This window comes from Mytilus edulis, chromosome 7 (assembly GCF_963676685.1).
Source record: "Mytilus edulis chromosome 7, xbMytEdul2.2, whole genome shotgun sequence".
Taxonomy (NCBI): Eukaryota; Metazoa; Mollusca; class Bivalvia; order Mytilida; family Mytilidae; genus Mytilus; species Mytilus edulis.
The window spans coordinates 51,880,702-51,905,502 of record NC_092350.1 but is presented as its reverse complement, the minus strand read 5'-3'; the positions used below and the strand labels follow the sequence as shown (position 1 = coordinate 51,905,502).

Genomic DNA, 24,801 nt, shown 5'->3' with positions numbered 1-24,801 from the left:
AATGAGCTGACACTCACATTTCCCATACTGAAAGCATAAAAGTTAAGGTTCCGATTCAATTTATTTGGCTTATATAAAGGTAGAGATACAAAAAATGAAGTTGCTTTTGTGGAGGATATCTTATTTTGTTGTCTACTTCAAGGAAACTACCAGTTTTGTTTCTTTCAACCTTGCAAGGGTTTAAATTATCGGCTATGACCAGTTTTACAACAGTACCAACTAAAATACCTTTCTAATGTCTCAATGTCAAATTGATAGACACAGCCATTTCAATCTATTAGACAAATACAATTACAATGCCAGGGTATGACAAAATAGAGCTTTGAAGTCACTAGAAAATTACATAGAATCAATGACCTATCAATTGTCTGGTTTGTAATTGATTTACCAGTACAACCAAAACACCACCAAGGAGGAGGTGATTCCAGTCACAAGCGATAATTAACATTTGATACAGTTTAGTCAATTATAAGTAGAATCAATAATATTGTAGATTCATTTATTTTTTGGTGGGTACAAATTTTTTGTGGTGGGTTAGAAAAACTTGAATATTTGTAGATATTTAAATTTGTGGTTTTGGCAAAGTCTGCATTTTTGAAAACTTGTATTTCGTTGAACATTTATATTTGTGATTCCCCTGTACCCACGGAATCCATGAAAATTAGTATCTAATGAAAATATTTATGATTCCACAGTTTTTGTATCATTTTACACCTGACTCATATTTATGTCTCTTCATTTAAGGATAATGAAAATTTGATACAGTTTAGTCAATGTTGTACATCTGGCTGCAATTTACATCTCTTCATAAGGATAATAAAAATTTGAACCACAGTTTAGTCAATTATAAGCAAAATCAATAATATTGGTGTTTTTTACATGTGACTGCAAGTTATGTCTCTTCATATGGGTAATAAAAATTTGAAACAGTTTAGTCAATTATAAATAGAATCAATGATATTCGTTTTGTTTTACATGTGACTGCAAGTTACGTCTCTTCCTAAGGATAATAAAAAATTGAAACAGTTTCGTTAATTATAAAGACAATCAATGATATTTGTTTTGTTTTACATGGGACTGCTATTGATGTCTTTTCATAAGGATAATAAAAATTTAATATGTTTAGTCAATTATAAGTAGAATCAATACATATTTGTTTTGTTTTACATCCAGCTGCTATTTATGTCTCCTCCTAACCAGGTATACACCTGATATTGTCAATTATATACTGCATAATTTACTAGCCTACAAATAATCAATAACCACTTTGTTGCAGACTGAGACACTTCTTTTTGTCACTTACAAATAACTTCACACTCCAGTGCTAAAGTAATTAAAACAGTTCAGTTATGTCCAATAGAGTTACAGAATTGACAATGAAACTTGTTAAATAAAACACAAAACAATTAGACCAACATGGCTCTTTTTTCCTGGAATTTGCAGACTTTAGAGCTAATTTCCTAATGCTTGCAGAGTCAGACTTTGGTTAGCTTGCTTGTTATGTTTGTATATTGTACAATTGCAGTTGGGATAACATTCAATCAAATTTGAATATAAGATACTGATAGACAGGTTTAACTATGCCTATCTATATTGTTTGCAGATGTCAATCTTTAACAACCATTATGTCACTTGAACTTGTAGCTTTTTTCAAGCTATAGTTCATTTGTCGTGCACTTTTCATGAAACTCTTTATTCTACGTATACCTTAACGGGAAAGTCTAAGCCAGACTAAAACCTTCAGAAAAAACATTGAAAAATTCAAATAAGAAATATACCCGGCCTTTATATGCAGAGGGACAGCAAAACAAAAAACTTTTAGACAGTTGAATGTTTCATTTACAAAAAATAAGGAGATTGGGTATGATTGACAAATGTATGAGAAATTATCCTCAAGAAACCAAAAAACAATGTCTTGCAACAAAAAACTCTGATCCTTCAATATATATCATGTATTTATCATTAAGAAATCAGTTTTATCAGGAACTTTTGCATTGCACTTGTGATTAATAAATATAAATGGGCAAATATAATGTCTGCATGTATCACTTGTTTTCTTGGTCATCAATTACCCGTTTGCCAAAGACTAGAGGGAAAATGTAACAGATAAATACAGGTCCCTTACCAGTCTGTTGATTTGTTCTCCAACTATTAAATTAACCAGTGAAACGATGAAGGATTGCCGATTTATTAGGACAGTTATCGTTTGATGAAGTTATTTTAGACTTAATAGCATTTGAAAACAGATTATCGAAGTTATCACCAGCATAAATACAATTATTGATCTGACAGAGAATGTTTTATAATTACATTGTGGCATCACAGAAGCCTAGAGTTCCCCATTCACGTTTGCTACTGACAATTTGAACAAACTCGCCTGAAATATCATATGTCAACATTGATAAAAAATAACAGGGCACCTGAGTAAATTGATCATTACTGGTGAGCAAACAATCAATGCTCAGAATGATGAGGCCTCGGTAAACAGAACAGAAATCTAATTAAGTGATTGCACCAATAACCATTATATAAAGCACAGAAACAGTTCATGTAGACATTTGAAAGATTTTGTTAAAGGTTTTAATCTTTAACTTTAGTGTGGACCAAGCATACAGGAAAACAATTCTGGGGCTATTAATTTTTTAATACTTTTCAATTGATCATGAAACATAAAAAGATTTGTTTACAAATAGAATTGTCAAGTATCTGACCTAGTTTCATCACAGCTTATTTCCAGATAAATTCAATAGAAATTAAACCCAATAATTTCCAGTTTAATCCATTAAAACAAAACCGGGTGACTAGTACAACACCGATTTCTACATGGTAATGGCTCGGCGTCATGTATACATGTCGTTAACATCTTTAACAGTCAGCGAGACAGACTTTTACTCCTAATAATTCCATAAAATACGGCTAATGGGGAGTCTCAGACATGAAATTTCCATTTCACTCCGTTGCTGAACACCAGTCGATTGTTCATCAATGTCGTAAAATTGCCTTTAATTGTTTTGTTTTGATTTGCTTAGTTCTGCTTGTTTGCACTGAAAATGGGAACTAAGTAAAAATCAACAAGCAGATGTATTTATATAAACTGATTCTGAATAAAAAAATTCTGTCATTGATATTTAGTTCAGGAACACTGATTTCTATCTTATAAGTACATATGTACTGTACATTGGTTTACTTTCGTGGAGTTCAAATGACTTTATTTCCAACTTCAATTTCTAGACAAACATGCACATCTTTAAGGTGTAGCTTTATAATTTCATGTGTGTTACTCCTCAGCAGAACACACTGCATAAAGCAGGGCAAAGAATAATTTGCTCAGGGTCAAAATAATGACGTCTGTTACAGTTGAATGTCCTATCATAGAATAATCAACCTTGCCTGACAGTCTACTACAGTCTACAAAAATACTATTTTTTTAATTATATTTTTTTGGGGGGTGTGGTTTTTTTTTATCATATTCTTGTCACATTGACATCTTTTAAAAGTATCCATTTTAATTCAAACAAAAATAATCCAGTTACTAATATAAGAGTGGACTTATTCAGGTTTAGACTTTGCATTCAACTTTGTTTACATGCATGCCAGATGTGAAACATTATCATTAATTATATAATTCTTAAGCAAGCAGCCAACCAGCAGCCAACCAGCAGCCAACCTAAATAAATATAACTATAGAGCATGGGTGACTTGTCAGAAACTGTATTAATATATACATGTATCTGGTTAATATTCAAAGGGACCACCTATAAAGTTTGTCAGCACCAAATATTTTTTTGAAAAGTTGGAAAATTTCTCAATTTTTTTGGTGTTAACTCCAAAAAAACATAATGTTTGTTGAATGAAAGATTAGGCTAATATATTATCTGATTTATGTGGCTGCAAATTTAAAAATGCAGTTGAAAAATTGTTTTTGTTGAAATGCCACTCAACATCACTAAATTCCACTTTACCAAATTGACATGTCTACAATTATCTCCCCTTACACTATTAACTTTAAGATCTGTTTTCTTTTTGGGGGGGTTTTGTTTTCCAACCTAGTTAACAAAAAATTCAAAAACCTACATATATTCAATTGCATCTATGACATTCTCTATAATATTACTGACATTGATTGAATTTGTCAGAATAATCTTTCTCAAAATCCTACTCAAATTCCTACCATATCAAATAAAAGTAAACTAGGATTTTGTGTATAATAATTTTTTATCCTTGTAATCTTTGTAAAAGTGTATAATATATGAGAAAAGTGATCAAGTTGTTTTTTGGTATCTTTATATAAGTAAATTAAGCATTTTTGTTGGGTATAATATTTTAATATTTGCATTGCATTAACAGTAAAATCCAAATTCAGTCAATTTTCATGAAAATAAAATTTCTAAAAACTTACTTGCTACTGCTGCTAATAGTAATATTTTAACCATTTTTTCTTTGCTTTCATTATTAAAACATTTCACCTTCCCTTTTGTATATGTATACATTTTTGAAATATGATTTCCCAATAAAAAATAAACTTGATCAAAGGGCAGATAATTCATCTGATTACTGCTTTCATTTATTTTAGACAGAAAGAAAATAATAAATTTTCCTTTTAAATGGATATTTTCATACTTTGAAACATAACCCATTTCTTTCTTTTGAAATGTAATATATCGACAAAGGCTCTAAATAATTAAGAGGTAGATATCCTATTTCCAAAAGGAACAAATCTTGCTAATTTTGTTTCGAGACAACGGAAACCAGTCTGAGAAAATGTTGCATACTTGGATTTTTTTCAATTGCCTTAATGGTAGGTTATATTTTTGTCAGATTTAAACAAAACCATGTGATATTATCAATGTGACTCTTTGTTCTTGTCATTTCATCAGAGATTGCTAAATACGTCATATACTGATTTCATAGAAGCTAGAACTGTGCAATGTATTTGTTTTGGTTTTCTAGCATTTCATTAAGACTGCAATAGGGTAAATTATATGTGCTCATTTTCCCAAAAGCTAGAATTGTGTAATGTATTTCTGTGGGGTTAGTCTCACAACATTTTGATCAGTAATTTCTATAAACTTGATCAAGCGCTAAATATTGGTGACATAACTGAATGTTTTTTTGATTTATTTCATCACACTACAGTTGACTAGCTAACAAACTCATATCTGTGGCTAGAAATATACAATTCTTTCGTATGGGTTTTTCACATAGTACACATATAATGATGGCATAAAGCTGAAATGTATGTATAAAAGAGACTTACTATTCTGGCTATAAATAATGTCTTGTAGGGATCTCTTGTACCATTTGTATTGTTGTTAGGATCCCCTGAAAAGAGAAAGAAAGCAAAAATGTATTTTATCAAGTCTCTAATCAAGTCCTTGTAGATTTCGAAAAAAAGCAGGCTAATGCCGCTACAAGGCAGCACTCGCACCCGCAAAGTGGAAAGGGATTAATATAAGTTGCAAAACTTGTTTCCCAATCCACTATAAATAAATATGTTTAAACTAAGTCTCTAATTAACAGTTGTATACTCAAGTTAAAATGGACAAGATTGAGATATTTCTATACATTAAAAAGTACGGTGATACATAAACTAGGTTAAAATATACAAGTTTAATCTGTTTCAATTTTTCTTGAAAAACATTTTCTTAAAATTGATGTAAGGATGTCTCGATCATAAATTGTATTTGTTTGCTGAGCTTTGAATGAAAAATGGAAAGGATCTATTAAATGAATTCGACTTGGAACTAAACTCCTATTAAACTTGATATAAGGTGTTTTTCAGTTGTAAAATTTTGTATGCATCAACTATGATGCTTTGACAGTAGAAACAATCTACCCCCCCCCCCCCCTTTTTATCTCCAAATTGTTCTCTCTTTAATATTGCTAAACCAACATTGTAGTTTAAATACAAGTATTGTTCACATCAATTCCTATTTCCATATGATGCATCATTCATTAAGATAAAACAATCAGCTAAGCTTAACAAATGTTGGAACACATAAAAAATACTGAATAATTAATGTGTACATGAAATTGACTCCTTTTCCAGAGTACTTTATTATGATTCTTTTCTGTAATTGTAAATTTAATATTGAATGTGTGCATCAAACCATTCAGTCCCAGTACATATGTACCTAGCACATACAATAAGTTAAACACATTTCCATTTCTTGCAAAGATTATGGAATATTTATACATTTATAAAAGACTCAATTCATAATCAGAAATGAGGACTAATTAACGATACTTGTCACATAGGTTATAATTATTTAACAATAGTTATCTTTCTTGACATGGTAAGCTTAAGGCATGGAGTTTTGTTAAATCAGCCCATTGATGAAAATGCCTGAACCAACTCAGGAATATGACAGTTGTTGTCCATTCATTTGATGTGTTTTATCATTTGATTTTGCAATATGACTAGGGACTTTCCGTTTTGTATTTTCCTGGCAGTTCAGTATTTTTGTAATTTTACTATTTACATCTCTACAAACAACATCACTATCTTGGTAATTAGGCAAAAATTCTCTAATTATATCAATGGAAGATCCAGAAATAACACAAATCTTTTCACTAACCATGTGTGACCAACTTTTGTTGATCTAATGTAAACCTCCCCTCCCACTAAATCAACAAAAGTCATACAATGAAACAATGTCAAAGACTTCTAAACCTTAATTAGCAATATTCATGGGAGCTATCCAGAAAAATGTAGTAAATGAAATAAATACTATGGATGGTGCCATTCAAAGGACTTTTTGAAATGAACAAAAAAGTCTGATTTCCTAATTCTTCATGCGTAGATGTTCGGAGACTGTGCAAATGGTGTCTCTTTTAAAATGTGTATTACCTTGCTTCACATTTCTACTTTTTAAGTGAGGGGAGGGGAGGAGGCGTATTGGATTTTTAACTATTCATAATATTTTCATATCTTGAACTAATAACAGATTTATTTTGGTTGAAATATGGAAATGGTGTTGATTTATCTTTTGATATTAAGTCTATATATTTCAGATAGATGAAGTAGGAAAGGGATCTCTTCCCTTATAAAACATATTTATCCCTAGAATGACTAAGGTGTCAAATCCACCCAAAACTGTTCAAACCAGTGACATGTAAAGGAATGACCTTTTTTTAAGGGGCGAAAACACATTTCATACCCCTAGCTTCCAACACGTATCACTCCTGCTTAGTTAGCAACGTCAATCATTTCATTTTTTGATGCAAAATGATGTAACCGACCTCAACAGTGGGATTATCTGACCTTACCATCCCCAACCCATTATAGTTTACATAATGGTTTCCACGGTGATTATAACATCATTGGAGAATTGAGTTATTCGATCAGTAATTATCCGAGGTACTGATGGATTGTGTTTTATGTCTATTTGTACAATGTATTTTGGCAGTAGAACAATTTTCCAATGGATTTATACCGCATTCTCTACTGCCAGCGCTTAACCTACTGATGGCTCTGACAAACCTATAAATCATAAATTTCCAATAAAAATTAGTCTTCGTTATATCTAAATTAACTTTGAAGGATTCTCTCTATCTACTCCCCCACAAAACTTGGAGTTCAAGGTCAAAATTTCAAAAATGTTTTTTTTTAATTTTGAAACAATGTTTATGTTTCGCTTAAATCTACTTTGACAGATTCGAAGAATAATTTTCCCATAAACTTTCGGCAATGTACTTTTGCAAATTAAAAACAACATAATATTCTTAATTTCTGGTACTAAATATAACATTAATTTAGTATAATGTAGACAATACAGAATTTTAATTTCATATTTTCATTCCATCCAAATTCTCCCATCCAAAAATAAAAATAATAATGATATAAAAAAATAAGTAGCTTATAGAAATACCTCACTACTTAAATAGTTTTTAATGCTAAAAATAAATAAATCTCTAGATAAAAATACCAATTCTCTCCCCAAGTGTTAATTTCTGTTTCAGAAGAGATAATTTAGAAATCGGATCTAAATTATGATCAATTGTTTGTCCTACTTTCTATATTTGGAAAATAAAATAAACAATATTTGACAAATTGGTAGATTATGTGCTGGTATGATTATCATGAACTACAGGTTATGATTAATCTTTTTGCATGATACAAAAAGCCGAAATTTATAATGTTATTACACGTCATGTTTAATGTAACAGCCAAATCTTATATACTTGATGTTTTTGGGGGTCTTTTTTTAAGGTTCTCAATTGATTCCCTCTTATCTGTCACCATTTTTCCTATTCACAAGAGAAATAAATTTTGCATTACAATTCAAAAAAAAAAAAGCTTGTCTGTCAAAGAGCCACTTTTTCCAACAAGGGACATACAACAAGTTTCTTCCCTTTAACCTCTGTTCTCTTCTTTCCAAATAAAGTTATATACTTGTGGAAAGAATACTTCACAAATCAAAAGATTACATCATCAATATTCTCCTTAATCTTGGTATAAAAACATTTAAATAATTGAGCCATAACTTATAAAGAACCAATGCAACATTACATAAGCTTTTGATAATATATAAACCCAGAGTGATTTATATCCTCACGGCTCCTTTGATACCAGGTGATTTAACAGTAAGATTATATGTTGTAATTTGTAACTAATTAATACATTATCTAAGTTTAATCAGGTAAACAATAGAATCGTTACCTGCGTTGACAGCTGGCATGACAACAAATAGTATTTAAGAGCTGCTCTTATCTAATTGGGGTTCATCCTAACTATATTGACAATGAATTAAATATGTGTCAAAGCCAAGCCTTGATAACCAAAACCATTCTTTTAAGATATGATAATTGGCTGAGGTAAAACGTTCTAGTCCAATTAATACAAATAGGTACTGTGTTTCATCTGAACCAAAATTTGTATTGCCAAAAAATATTACAACTCATCAAATTAATGGTTAATTAAATCTGATCCTGTCGTCTGTAGTATGTTTCTAGTTAAAGACTTTGTTATTTAAACAGTCTGGATATTTGCTTTGGGGTCATCATATTAAGACAGCCATATATTTATAGAAATTCAGTATTAAAGTGGAAACAGATATATTCTTACTGCTTGAATTTTTTCTTCCTTCAAAATGTGAGAATGTTTCAAAACCTGGAGCTTCGTGATATTTTCTTTTTATTTAATATTTAATAAAGGTTGATATTACGTACTTCTAGAACGCAATTATGAATATGAATAATGTTTGTCAAATAATTTCTTGCAGTACTTGGGGTCTCTTTTGATTATAAAGCAGGCCTAGATTAAAATTGAGAAACCTTTTTTCTTGCAGTGCTCTTCATCAAGAAATATCATGTGGCTTGTACTTCAGGGGATATTTGTCTTTAGGGTACACAAATGTTGGAGCCCTTTTCTCACAGTGCCCTTTATAATGAAGTATATATGACTTTTTCTATCGTGAATATCTTTTTGACTTGCTACAAATTTGTGAAATCCAGTATTTTAACTACCAAAAGGAAATTCAGGGGAAAAACACAAACAATTGTTGCACTGATCCTAATGAGGCAAAAATATTTATAAAGCGTAATCATAAACTTTTAACTATCAGATTCAATCTCCCTTTTCCCTGAAATGCATCTATTACATCAAAAGAAATCATGCAATGAGGAAAATTCCAATGCAGTCTTCCATATTTTCATTACAGCAATAGCAGGGAAACGAAACAAAATAATGAAGTTCATTCATAAAATGAATTTGATGGACATTAATAAAAATGAATAGCGGACTTTTGATGAATTTTGAATCCTATTAAAAACGTAAAAAGAAGACATCACGCACATTAAAGCTGCAGAACTTTAGCCTCACCCTAATCAATAGCTTTGCAGTTTATCCGTCTTTTCAAGATAAATGTTTCATTAAATGTTAGGTGGGAAAATCATGGAAATTGACAACGTCCACCATGTGTAATAATGATTGAGAGTTTTCGGGGAATATCTTTGACAGGGGACCTTATACACAGGTTATTGAGATGAGAGGTATATCTAATGCACAGGTAGAACCACAGGTAAGATACCTGACGTTTTTTATAATGATGAATTAGATAGAAATGATGAATTGATTTTATTGTAATAGAATGTATAACTACATCCTAGGATTGGCTTTACAATCTATAATTAATTGCTGATTTTTCTTCATTTAATTCAATTAATACAATAGTTTGCTTGCCAATATTCTATTGAAAATAAGTATTTAAATGTTGAAAGTTAAAAATATTTTTGAACAATCTGCCTCAGAAACAGACAATATCTGAATGACTTCTGGTGTAAAACAGATGCTTCGCAATAAAATGGGTTAACTGCTTTTGAAAACAAAATTGAAATTTAATGATGCTTTTAGGAGTCTGCATTTGTTGAAAATATAATATGTACTAAAAAATAACACGAATGTTGGCAAAAACCTTTGTATTAATTATAAACTAAAATATGAATTTGTTCTTTTCACAAAAAAATTCTGAGATTTAACTTATGGTTGTTTCAAAATTAAACCAATGGGGGATATAAGAGGTACTTATTGAAGACCCCAACCATCCATTTCATGTTACTGATAATTCACAAATGTATAAGAAAAATGCAATCAACCACCCAATATTAATTTGAAGTGTCTCCCATCACCCTCCAATGATAAATCTGGGAACAGCACTATAGTAAATCTTTTATATGTGCAAGAACCATTTAAAAAAACTTATGTGCATTTGTTGAATCATGAAGAAAGATTGTCCAAAGAAAAGGTACTTTTCAACTGCGGTAGCTCTTTTCACAACTTTTCAATCCCTCCTTACTATTAATTGATATTATATGTATTATTGTATCTGCTGTTTGTAAGTGCATTAATGAAATGTACTATTCTTTTCCCCATTTTCTGTGTTGTATTATTCTGATTTTTTTCTGTTATGTTTTTTGCTATATTTTGTGTGTTTTTCTTTTTGATTGGTCTTGTGTCATCCAGTAAATTCTGGAAATTCTTGTTTCTTTTTCTTCCTGCAAAAAAGTTAATCGTCTAACCAATTTCATTTTAGAACTGCTTTCTTTTGAATACCTATTATACCTGCCATACTTACACAAAGCCAGGTCTTGTTCCAATTTGTAGGCAATCTGTTCTGCTCTTTCTTTTCTCTAGAAAAATACACAAAGAAAATAAGTCTAATTTCTTACTTATCATTTAAAAAAGTTTCAAAAAAGTTATACCATCTATTTTGTCAATTCTTTGCATTGTTTTGACAATTGAATTCAAATGATTGTGAAAGATTGCTGTTTTTTCTCTTCAAATTGCATTGAGACTTTTCAGATAACATTTGCTATAACAATATTTCTATTCTAAGAATCACAGAATCAATCAATATATTTCAATTTTGGCAGGGTTTTAACTCTTTTAAACACAATTCTTTTAAATTATGCATATTGGCAGGGGCTTTAACTCTTTTAAACACAATTCTTTTAAATTATGCATATTGGCAGGGGCTTTAACTCTTTTAAACACTATTCTTTTAAATTATGCATACAATGTATCTATGCAATATGAAAATGCATACAAATGGTTAGATCTGATTAATTCAATCGAAATAGTAAAGTACAAATATAACTCCTATCAAATGCTTAATTTGAAGTTTATACGTCCATTTATGCAAATTAACTACCGGTATATAATATTAGGAACATTGCCATTAGTAGAGGCTATTCATTTCACACAAACACTGAGATCAATGTATACAGAAAATGAAAATCAATTTCCATTCAGAGTCATATCAACATTAACTATAATTGTACGATTGAGCTGTTTCTTCGATATATTCCCATCTTTCTTTTGACCATGAATCAATACGTCCACCGAGTTACATATCCAATAATTCCATACAATAACTCTTATTGATACAGTCAGCAGTAATCTAATAGTCATGATAGTTATTTCTGCTATCCTAATGAACAGTTCAGGTCTTATCTATAGGCAAAATGTCAAATTCGGCAGGGGAAACTTTAATCATATATAAACAAATTTGTCTATTCTGTTTGTTTTTATGCCTAATATATCATTAACCAAGCCTTTTACAAAAATTTACATGCGTCAGCAACCCTCATCTGTCAATCTTATGTGAGGTTGGGTCTGAATACCAAACACCAATAATTGAAAACTGAAATATCATCGATAGTTAAAAAGTTTACCAAAGTGTTTTGACTGAACTCCTTAATTTGAAAAGGATCAATGGTTTTGAAGGCCCTAAAGACATCAATACATAAACATTTCTGGTCAGAACTTCTCACTAAAAAAGATTATTCTACAGAAATATTCTGGCTCTGTAATTCAGGGTTGATGATCTTTTAGATGAAGATCAGCAAATATGAGTTTGTTTTGATATTTTGGGTCTTTCATGAAGTGCAATGTTATCTCATATGATCCTTCTTTTCCTACAAAATATTTACTTTTCTTTCTTTTCTTTCATCTTTTGTTTCCACTCTTGTAGGAGGGGGTGTATCTTTAGGGTCCTGAAAGAAAGAAAAAGGCTATTAACACATTAGCCACAAATAGTATAACAACTGAATAGTTTTCCTATCAAAGGTCAGTGGTTTTCTCAAGGCAATTCGGCTTCCTCAACCAATAAAAACGGACAAAATACCTGGCCTTAAACAAGGTATCAAGTGACAAAAAAATGGGATACAAATATTATTTCTTTACATCAGATTTACCTGAAGGAATATGCACCCTATTCAAATAAAGAAATTAAATATTTCAACAAAATTATTTTTTTTAAAATTACATCAGATATTTAATGTTTAGTCTAAATTTATACTTTTCAACCATATCTCATAATTTGTTAAAAATAATCTTAAATTACATGTTCTATGCAAATCCTACATGAGTACTCCCACTAAAATATAACATCCTGACCGGTTATATGTATCCTGTTATAATATTAAACATCACACACAACTAAAATGGTAAAGTTACATATAATACATGCCTTTTACCTTATAAAATTTACATGTGTAAATATCACACCATATTTATATTCAAACTTTCACAATGTCAATGCATTATAAGGTATGTAAAATTTTAATGAATGCTTCTTTTTAATGTGAAAGTTGCATATTTTATGTGCATACATAAACTCTCTTTTATTACTTCTGCAGATAAGGTCAAAATTTTATTTTCCCATTTTTTATACATGTATATGTACAAACATGTACATGTTACAAATGTAGTTTATCATTATCATTTGATCTAAGAAAAGGATAGAACTAAATCTATTCTACAAGTACAACTGATGAGAAATGCTAGAATTTTCATTACGTTTAAGCTTATTATTCCATTAGCTTAATAACTTTTGCAAGTGCAAAACTATTTCACTTTTTCTTCATGTAAACAGATTAGAAAACAGTACATGTTGTCTAAAAATAGAACCCTGAACTGTTCCTCTCTTTTTCTATTTCCACATGCAAATGCTTTCACTTGTATCAATAATACTTCAGTTACAAGTATGTTCAAGATGTTGAATGTTACATACTTGTACAAATTTCCTACACCATTAAAGCAACAAATTTGTGTCTTTTCTTAAAGGGCCATACAGTGCATTAATATTTTGTCTAAAAATAGACTTTATATTAAATGAGAAACATGTATTACCCTTAGAGTGTTAAATATTTAGGCAGTTCCTCTCTCAACTAGTCAGAAAACTCATCTACATGACTGTCATGTATGGCTTTCTATGTTGCCCAAAGAAGTGTTCTTATCATGCTTTCAGATGTGAATCCAAACAAAATGTATTTAGGTTTATGGTTTTCTTATTTACAAAAATAGAGTAAACAAGTTATGAATACATCTTTATTATTATCAACAGAATAAATAATTAGGATGAACATCAATTCTATGTAACATTCATTCAATACATGAAACTCAATTTAAATTTCTTGATTTTGCCGATGATCAGTTACTTTCTGCTGCAAAAAAAAGTTTCAATTTAAACCGACTTATAGGCGGGTCAAGACTGAATCCTTAGATTTTAAAGCTGAAAAGGGCATCCGACTTATAAGCGGATCGACTTATACTCGAGTATCTACGGTAGGTGGAATTATTTCAAACTTCTTTTTAAAGTATAAATGGGGACAATTTTCAATTTTGTCTTGACTCACTTACCAAAATAACAGTAAACTATAACAAAGGCATTTTTAGGCATACAAAAAAGTATTGTGGTAGAGAAAGCCAACCCGAAACACAAGTACTGTGTATTTTCGACTGATATTTTGGCTCATTGTAAGATCTTCGAGTAACAATAAAGATGGAGAACAGCAATAAAAAGCTTTGTTCCTACTTGGGATGTCAGAAGCATGATTAGTATACATTGCTGCCAACTCATGACTACTGTCTTGTCACCTCTATACAGTTATAAATACAGCTATAAATTTTGGTTGCATATATAACATGTGTTGTTCTATGGCTATGTGATTAGTAATGTATGAGTTTTTAATAGCTCAATAAAATTGAGAATGGAAATGGGGAATGTGTCAAAGAGACAACAACCCGACCAAATAAAAAACAACAGCAGAAGGTCACCAACAGGTCTTCAATGTAGCGAGAAATTCTCGCACCCGGAGGAGTCCTTCAGCCAATGCACATTTGTCATGGTTGAATGTAATACATTGTACATAGTGACTTAAAGCTGTTATTTTTGATGATTTCATATTTTTCATGTCTGTGTTAGAATAGCTGACTATATGGTATGGGTTTTTCTCATTGTTGAAGGGAGTAGTTTAGCTATAACTGTATATTACTTCCACGTCATATAAACTGTGGTGGAAAGTGGTCTCATTAGTAATCATACCACATCGCCTCCATGTTAATATTTAGAGTCATATGATCTCTTTTATTGCTTTTAATAGTTATATACATGTAAATAATATTTGTTCTCCCCAGGCCGATATGATGCTGCAGCACCTTCAAAATATTTTTTTCGTTGATCCTGCAGCGTCATAATTAGCCACTGTACCTACATTTGTAAATACTTGATCCTTCAGTGTGTTAATTTTCACATTTTCATTATAAATGTTAGTTAAAATTGTCAAGTTGCTGATCTATTATCTATGAGAAGGTTGATCTTTAAGCCTCCTCTGTATGGAAATTTTTCTTGAATTTATTAAGTACACATGAACTAGCGTGAAAAAATGTCCCCTTGGGTTAAGTACTTAAATGATAATTTGGAATCGATGCCAAGTCTCTCGATTCTTCATACACAGCACACCTTTTGAAATTCAAGGAAAGACCTCAGGATAAATATCATATTAACTAAACATTCAATTTTTTACACAATCTATTAATATTACAATAGAAATAAATAATTTCCCAAGCTGTATAAACAATTTTTGCTATTTTGCCAACGTACTGAGACAAAATAGGCACAAAAATCATAATGTAAGCAATTAAACAATACCGAAGTAATATTTAATGTTTTGAGATGAATGTTGTACCAGCTTAACCTTAAACTGGGATTGATGCAGTTTATAAACTCTTTGATGTGGACCTTTCTTGAGTAAGTCATGAATCTCTTACCAGGTAAACGCTTGTAAACATTTAAATGGCATAAAATTTTTGAATTAGAATTTTGAAATTATTCAAGCATAGTGTAATCACGTTTTTAATGGATTTAAATTTAACAGCAAAAAAAACCTGAAAACATCTGAAGCTAAATAAAGGGTAAGAAACTTTAAATTTTTACAGAGCATTAACATGTTCAAATTAGCATATGAAGGCTGTATATTGACCTATGATAGTTTACTTTTTTAAAATTGTTATTTGGATGGAGAGTTGTATCATTGGCACTCGCACCACATCTTCCTATATCTAAATACATATAACTGGAAAACGATTGGGTTGAAATATTACAAGAGTTTGTTTACATTCCTCAGTATAATGTTTACAAAAACCTTTTAAATATTTTAATGCAGGAAAGGTAAGGATGCTAATTAGCACAAATTTCGATTATAGTTCATAAAATAATCGACTTTATTTATTTTCAGTCACTACACTACTAGGCGACTTGTTGACTTTTACCATATTTAAAAATGAGGACTATATATTTAAAAATATTGATGAGCTATACATTATACATGAGAATTTAACATGTGTATACAAACTTGTATATATACATTGTAAGGCTCAGTGTAAAATGGTTTAATTGAAGCATGTTTAATCAGTAAACAATGGTATTGGGCTTTTATTTAAAGTTGAAAAAAAATCACAGCATATGATACCGTGTGGTAGTAAATAATAAACACAAACAATAAAATACTCAACTATGCAAACACAAAACCTGAAACAATCCCCAGAGTCAGCGTCAGAATCTAATTCTTGACAAAAGTCAATACAGATTTGACAAAATGTTTCTTGGATTCTTTATGATGAATTGATTGGCCTGGCAATTCTCTGTTTGATAACAGCTAAGAAAAAACAATTTCTTCCATAAATTTACAAGATATTGAATACCTAATAATCAATAACTTCTGATAACTTTGCACACACAATTCTAAGCATGAAGGCATACTCTATCATACTTAAAACACTTGCGACCGAAGAATAAAAGTCAAGTCAAACATTTTTGATAGGATAGGAAACATTTTCTTTATCAACAAAATTATTCTTTTCTTCTTTAGCCTAAAGATCTAGATGCTGTAGAATCTCAAAGGATAGAAAGACAACAGGCTGCCAAAAGAATAAGGCGAAGCAAATCGGCACCAAATAGTGGCAGGTCATGCTCTGTGTCAGATTCGTCGAAAGGCGGTCAGGGTACAGGCGAGGAAACTAAGTCAGCATGTCTTCCAAACATATTCAAGATGCAGCAAAAAAACAGTGACAAATACAAAGACCAAAACAATCAACAGGAACAAATAACAACACCACCGATATCTTCTCCCGATTCAAATCCTCCACCATATCAAGACTCATTACAATATATTAACTGCGATCCTGCAAGTAACAACTTAGAAAATGTTCCAGTGAATAAATGTCACAAGGATGAATGGTCAGACACAAAGGATGAGACAACAGTTCCTTTACTGGAAAAAATACAAAATAACAAGTAAGTCTATTTACATGTATATATAAACATCTGAGACTTAACATTGTAACTTTATACCTAAGGAAATGTGTCACAGGAAATTCAATATATGATACATGTAGTTTAATATATGTACAATTACATAATGTAAAACTAAGTATGATAGTTTATGTTATATTTTTACAGATTAAACCTGATAACAATTTGTTAAAAACACTCGATATATTTTTGATTTTTTTTTGGGGGGGGGGGGAGAGAAGGCATCATAATTGGAACATATTCTCATACTACCAAGATTACCTGTGATTAGTAAAAAATTTACTCTGTACTTTTCTTTAATAATTAAAACCTAAACATTCCAAGGCCTTTGTATTTTGCTTTAACAACTAAATTCAAAAATTTCGTGGCTGTAACTCAATTCTGTTTTAAACACAAAATTTAAAACAGTCTTTCAAATTTTTTAACTTGACTTGTGTGCAGATCTCTCCATTTAAATATGGCTATTTTAGTTCATTTTTGTTGTTGGGTTGCAGCACTGAATTTTTGTTACCCCAATTCTATTTTTACTAAATACAACTACAAAATATTTAATGTGTGTATATTGTTAGGGATAATACCATAATGGTCATATACATTAACATGTACAATACACAAATCCGATCCTTTTTTTTTTAACAAATAATACATGTACCATATAATATACAAGTCCAATCTTTTTTTTATAAAAAATAATGCCATATGTAAATTGTAATACACAAGTCTAATCTCATTCAACAATATGTTGTATCTTTCTAGAAAGTTAATTGTCAATATATAATCAATATTCAACATTTGTCACATTTTGCTTGTTATTTGAGATAGGGCATCAGTAACATCAATAAGTAGCCACATATATATCCAAATCATTTGTCAATTCAAATTAATAAAATAATACATAATTTTCAAATATGATATTTTGTAAACAAAAAATCAGGATTAATTAAAAAAAACATAGATATAAAAAAAAAAAAAGAAAGAAGAAATTGAGACCTATAAATGAAGTTGAGACCTAGAGATGAATGTACTAATTTCTTTCTCTGGCCAAAAATATAATATTAATGGACAATGATGGATAGGTGCCTGTTTCCATTATAACTTTGTTTACTTATGTCATATATTAGAGGTGGTTTTGTGTATCTAGATAATTAACAACTGATGTTTGTACATCACCCTCTACACTTTCCCAATCAATACACTGTTTTATCCACTGATCATTGTTTACAATTTGCTCCTAGTATCTAAACAAGTAAGAGCTGGATTTCTATCGCAGAATCCACTTTCCTATGATTTCTGTACACTGTGTAACTATTTAGCTTATTACACCTAGCTTTAGTACAGGTAAACGCTAGTATTGGATTACACATCTAAAATCATCCTGCTTTTCAGAAATCAATTTCCATCTATTTTGTGACACTAGTGTAGCTTATTCTCGATTTAAGTTATGGAGGCCAATTCATTGATTGAAAGGATTTTTTCCAATTTGTGTAATGTAAAGTAAACTTGGATTATCTTTAAGGAAATTATCTATTTTTGGAATTATATGAAAAATTCAGTTGCCATTGGTGACATGAATGGCTTAATTGCATTTCAGAATCTGGCTTCATATGTGTAACTTGATTTGTAAGTCTTTGACGCTTGTATGTGTGTCATGGATTAAATTATGTTAACACATTGATGTGTGAATTATTCATAATGAACTGCCTAAGCTCCACCAATTGATTCAGATTCAATGGAAAGGCTTTAAGATGCACATGTGTGTTTATTTACATTTGGTATCAAAAGGAATTATTTAAGAATGATTTTCTTAACAATGCCTTCATCTGCAATTGTCATTACTGTGCTTTTTGGGGGAAATCGTGATTGAAACTACAAGAATTGACTTCTTAATACACACAATTATCAAAGAGCTAACGATGGACTGGGGTTACGAACCAAAACTGGACATATCTTATACTTTCTAAAGCAGAATTAGTAAACAATGGCAACTTTAGTGTCAGCCATTTTGGAAACATTGTAAGTTTGTTTATCTATTTAAAACATTATCTATTGTACTTAATTATATTTAGATTTTACCTCAAACTCATTAAGAAACTGTGCAACTCCACCATAACTTAACCTCTTCTTTTCGAAACCCAATTTGTCCGCCGGTGGTAAGTATGGGACAGGATCCCTGGCAGCAAAAAGAGCCAGCAAGTTTGGAGGTAAGAAAGCAGTCATTTTGTTCAAGTATCTCTCAGTAACTTGTCTTTAAAATGTTCAACAGCCTCTATCGACCCTCATTCAAATACACAGCGGTAAATGTAAAACGCCAATTTGTCTTCTCTGACCAACACATGCAATTTACCACGTCCCTAAATAACTCGATTGAGACGTCTGTTCTTCGTTGCTTTGTACTGTGCCGATAAATGACGTACCACAGGGAATAAGGTGAAGTATTATCCTCGCAGTGAATTAATATTTTAACGTAAGTTTTCTTATCAAGAGAAGAAATATGTAGTATTCTAGAATGTCAAAGCTGATTGACTTTATATGCTTTGTGCCATAGGAAGAATAAACTGTTAATGGTAATTTAATATTCACTGCATAAAGCACCTGTTAGTCGATAACCAAAGTTGTTTGTAAACGGGTTTCTGATTGGTTAATCGATCAAAGTCTCAACTCTCTATCATATACTCAATGGGTTCATGTCAACGTAAGATCAACAGTAAATTGTAGCGATTCAGGGTGAAATTTTTGCATGAGAAATGGTTTGTTAATTTATTGAACCCTACTCATCATGTTTATAAAACAGCAACGCTTAATTACATGCAACAAACTATGAAAAAAGTGCAAAATGGACAGTGAAAAAGTGACATTGACTTGAGATTGTTTTATGCAGACGATAATCTTAGTTTGGAAAGAACATGTACTTTTAAGAAAGTGTGTTTAAGAAATTATGCTTTGACATCAGTGCCAATGATTTACAGTCAAAGTGAATTTTATGATTATAACATTTGCAAAGGTGATCACAATCTTAACACAGTTTTCTTTTTGACAACTTAGACTAGTTTAGAACTGTACAAAATAGGCTTTGGCATTGAGTCAAGAAATTAAAAATTGCTTTAACAACTGTTCTATAGCACACAATGGAAATGATTAAACAGCTTACAAATAGGAAAATTAATTTGTGATTTTAATAACTGGAATATATTTATTCATGAAAAGATGACATGAACAAAACTAAATGTTGTAAGTAGGGCTTACATTTATATGCAAAATGGAGGTGGCTATGATGAGCTTAGAACAAGGTAATGGTGGGCCTAATTGTAATTACCAGCGTCAAAATCATGTTCTTCCCAATTCCAGGTCTTATCCAAAGCCAACCGATGATGTCGATGGTATGGGGCCCAGTGATATGGCAGGTAGTGACTATGAGTGCAGTGAACGAGTGGTAATCAATGTAAGTGGTCTACGATTTGAAACACAATTACGGACTTTAAACCAATTCCCAGAGACATTACTAGGGAATCCACAGAAACGAAATAGATACTATGATCCACTAAGAAATGAATACTTTTTTGATCGGAACCGACCAAGTTTTGATGCAGTGTTATATTATTACCAAAGTGGTGGGCGTTTAAGAAGGCCAGTTAATGTTCCATTAGATGTTTTCTCAGAGGAAATTAAATTTTATGAACTAGGAGATGATGCTATTCAAAAGTATAGGGAGGATGAAGGATTTATCAAGGAAGAAGAAAAACCATTACCTACAAATATATTCCAGAGACGAGTTTGGCTGTTGTTTGAATATCCAGAAAGTTCAACTTCAGCCAGGCTAATTGCAATATTCTCAGTGGTTGTTATTTTAATGTCAATTGTGATCTTTTGCTTAGAAACATTACCAGAATTCAAAAAGTATCGATATTTGAACAAAACTAGTGAAACTGGCAATTCCACAACACCATCGATTGAGGAAGATGATATTCCTCAGTTTAATGAACCTTTTTTCATTATAGAAACCTGCTGCATTATTTGGTTCACTTTTGAGCTTTTAGTTAGATATGCTTCCTGTCCTGGAAAATTAGGATTCTTTAAAAATGTAATGAATCTTATAGATATTGTGGCAATCATTCCATATTTTATCACTCTAGGTACCGTAATTGCCGATGAAGGTAAATCGAACAACCAGGCCATGTCTCTTGCTATCCTTAGAGTGATAAGATTAGTACGAGTGTTTAGGATATTTAAATTATCAAGACATTCAAAGGGACTACAAATATTAGGACAGACTTTAAGAGCCAGTATGCGAGAATTGGGATTGCTCATTTTCTTCCTCTTCATTGGAGTTATATTGTTTTCTAGTGCAGTGTATTTTGCAGAGGCAGATGCAGAAAGTACGCATTTCCATAGTATACCTGATGCCTTCTGGTGGGCGGTTGTAACTATGACAACCGTCGGCTACGGTGACATGCGACCGATAGGAGTTTGGGGAAAGCTTGTAGGTTCATTATGTGCCATCGCTGGTGTACTAACAATTGCATTACCCGTGCCTGTGATTGTTTCAAACTTCAACTACTTTTATCATAGAGAGGCAGAGAATGATGATAAAACGAACTACCATCATGTACAAAGTTGTCCAAACTACTCAAATAGCAAGAAAAGTTCAATTGCTTCTAGCGGTTCAGAAAATATTATGGAAATGGAGGAAGGCAGTAGTTTTATTAATGTGAATAGTGACAGATCGAAAGAAAACCACACAAACAAGGTAAACAACCCTTCTAGTATGAATAACTTAAGCATTGAGACTGATGTATGACAAAAACTGTTACAACATTAGAACTTTTTACTCATCAAGTTGTTTGTAACTGGGAATTTAACTGTGTTTTGACTGAAGTTAACACTTTCCTTGCATTTTATTATATTATATCCTATAATATTTATTAAGATTCATTTTGAATTTCTCAACTCCAAAAGTCTTTCATCTTTGCACCAATCATTAAAGCACCTGCAATTTGTATTTTTATCTTTGGAATTATGAACACCTTTCATACTAGATGGATTCATGACAGCTTTCCATTATAACACAACTAAAACCAGAAATCATAGCGTTAATACACACGAAAAGGTATACATCAAATACATGTAACAAGGATCAGTGTTTATTTATATGAAGATATTCAAAAATAGTGAGGGCTAGGATACAAAATTCAGTGATAAAAAACTTTACATTTCCAATTCTGATTATTCTATAGATGGTCATGGATTTATTCTACTTCTGTGATTATAAATGAAGATTTGTGCTAACTAATGAAGAATTTCCAAATTAACTTTCATTCTATTATAAGTGGTTGTTAGAAGTGAACCAAAACACGGAAGTTGTCGAGAAAGATGATGGAATGGCTGACAGAAACAAAGAAAGAGACTCAGACAGAAATGATTGAAGCTCAAACTGGTGGACATAATGCTGACAAAGGTAAGATGATTATACTTTTATTAGACAATTAATAAAAAATCACAAACAGAAGAAAAAATGGAGGAATATATATATGAAAAGGGTAATATTTGAAGAAAACAGAATTGCCAAAATGTTTGAACCGCTTGCAGAGTAACCATAGATACATTGTAGTTGCTGCTTTGTCTTTAAATTAGAGGACCATGAAACTGCCTATGATTTTTTATTGGTGTAGTTTTGAGAAACTTTTACATTCCACTTTCATTTATGAGCCGACAAAACAAAAATCTATTAGCAATATAATTTGATCATCACTTTAACACTTTTAAATCTGTTATCATAGTTATATTATTTATTTATTTCTACATCTATACACTTTACTGTAAGGTAGTTCAGAATCATTACATAGAATTATTACTACATATATTTCATGAATATGCTTATAATTATCACAAAATATTTGTACATGTATATAATGTGCATCAATTACATACAGTACATACAGGTGCTGCAGTTATGGCTCTGAACTAAAGTCGACTGTGTATTGTGGTTATTTATCACTAATGAAGAAACTAATTAACCCACATACAACAGGGAGAACCTATTAATCAATACTGTTATAATAATACATGTAGTTCGTAGTGTAGGGGTTGATAATATCAAAATATCTACCAAAGTCCTAAAAAATTGGGCATTTAAAAACAAAACTCTAATAAATGAGAGATTATTTTGGGTGTTGCAGTGAATTTTTTTTGTTTGTTATCTTACATGTCTTAGAGATAATTTTGGTTAAAATGTACAGTTCCATCATATATTTCATTTGTCTGAACTTTTCCTGAAGCCAGTATATTTGTATAAAACATGATAAATAATAACTCCTAGTGCATTATTAGTGCAGGGGTTGATATGTATTAGCAAACTATCTATCTACCATGGTCCTTGAAAATCTGATAGTTTTTTTTTTTAACAAATTCTACTGCAAGTTAGATTATTTTGGGTGTTGCAGTGAAATTTTCTTATCTGTGATCATTTAATACATGATTTATTTTTGAAAGTCAAGTTCCAGTACCTTCATGACCTTTTCTGAAGCCAGTATATAAACACATGATATAAGGTCAATCAGAAACTAATAAGGTTAAGGCCATACAAATGAAGAAATTTAGTAGCATGTCGACTAAATAAGTAAATTTATATCATTTTTTTTATTGAAATACATGATACATTTGATGACAATTGACATTAAAACTGAATATAATATAAAACTAAATACAATACAATGGTAATTTCTATGATAGATTCGCAAAGTTACTCTCTAACAAAGTTTAATAATGCTTGATGGAGGAACATGAAACTTGATATATTTATCACCATCTTGTCAGTATAAGCATGTGATGTGCAGCAATTTGGTCACTGCGGCTTATATAATGGCAATTTCAGTTGTTGATTTATTTCATTTGATTTCATTGTATTCAGTTTTATATAACGTTTTTACTGTTGAAATATGCTGATTTATACATTTAAACTAGTCTTTAGTTGTATTTAAACTATTTCAAATGCTTTCTTAATAGCGTCACACTTGAATTCAATACTTTTATAATAGCTGTATTGATGTATATACTGGTGGGTTGAAATTGTTTGTAAGCCTGATCCTTTATAATATAAATAAATACTCTGTTTGAGTAAACTTATTTTGAAACAGATTTTATAATCCTTGTCAAACACTCAATTGTTACTTGTATTTGCAAATAAAAATGCATTAAGTTCTTGTGACTTATATATATACATGATATATATGTGAAATTGAAAAAATTTAATAGTTCTTGTATTGTTAGATTTACTTTTAATTAGAAGTCATTCAAGTATCAGAGCTTGACTAATTTCAAATTGACAATGAAAGTTTGAATTGAAAGTTAAGTTTAATTCATAAATGTATCTCCAGAGATATATGTGAAAGCTTTAATAAATTAGAAAAAACTGGTCATGCACAGAGCCAAGTTAAATCTTTTTAACCTATTATATAAATGCTGTAGGAGCTCATAAAGTTAGACTCCCTAGACTTAAGACTCAAAAAGTTTGTTTTGGGGTCACTCTAGCATTAATGTTTCAGAGCAACATGTTTGAAAGAAACTGGAGTAAAAGATATTTGTCCTGTGAATTCTGAAGAACTGCTGCGAGACTTTCATGCGCTTGCTTAATCAGTGCACAAGAAAAAGAAGTTCATTCCTTAGGCATGATAAAATATGCATTTAATTGTGGTTTGTGTTTAGACCATTT

General features: G+C 30.8%; 2 protein-coding genes across 2 annotated transcripts in view; one reads left to right on the top strand and one right to left on the bottom strand.

Moving 5' to 3' along the window:
* The window catches only part of LOC139481762 (U1 small nuclear ribonucleoprotein 70 kDa-like), a 65,977-nt gene extending 46,257 nt beyond the window's left edge, over positions 1-19,720 (bottom strand). Inside the window, exons 1-4 of the mRNA XM_071265253.1 lie at positions 19,170-19,720; positions 12,433-12,495; positions 11,076-11,130; positions 5,258-5,322 (exon numbers count right to left, since the gene is read on the bottom strand). Coding sequence (XP_071121354.1) covers positions 5,258-5,322; positions 11,076-11,130; positions 12,433-12,495; positions 19,170-19,313 — 327 coding nt within the window. The 5' untranslated portion in view covers positions 19,314-19,720. The remainder of the gene's footprint in view (positions 1-5,257; positions 5,323-11,075; positions 11,131-12,432; positions 12,496-19,169) is intronic.
* LOC139481760 (potassium voltage-gated channel subfamily A member 1-like) overlaps positions 1-24,801 on the top strand; it is an 82,559-nt gene that overhangs the window by 20,563 nt on the left and 37,195 nt on the right. The window contains exons 2-4 of the mRNA XM_071265250.1: positions 16,654-17,078; positions 20,442-21,840; positions 22,421-22,548. Coding sequence (XP_071121351.1) covers positions 16,654-17,078; positions 20,442-21,840; positions 22,421-22,516 — 1,920 coding nt within the window. The 3' untranslated portion in view covers positions 22,517-22,548. The remainder of the gene's footprint in view (positions 1-16,653; positions 17,079-20,441; positions 21,841-22,420; positions 22,549-24,801) is intronic.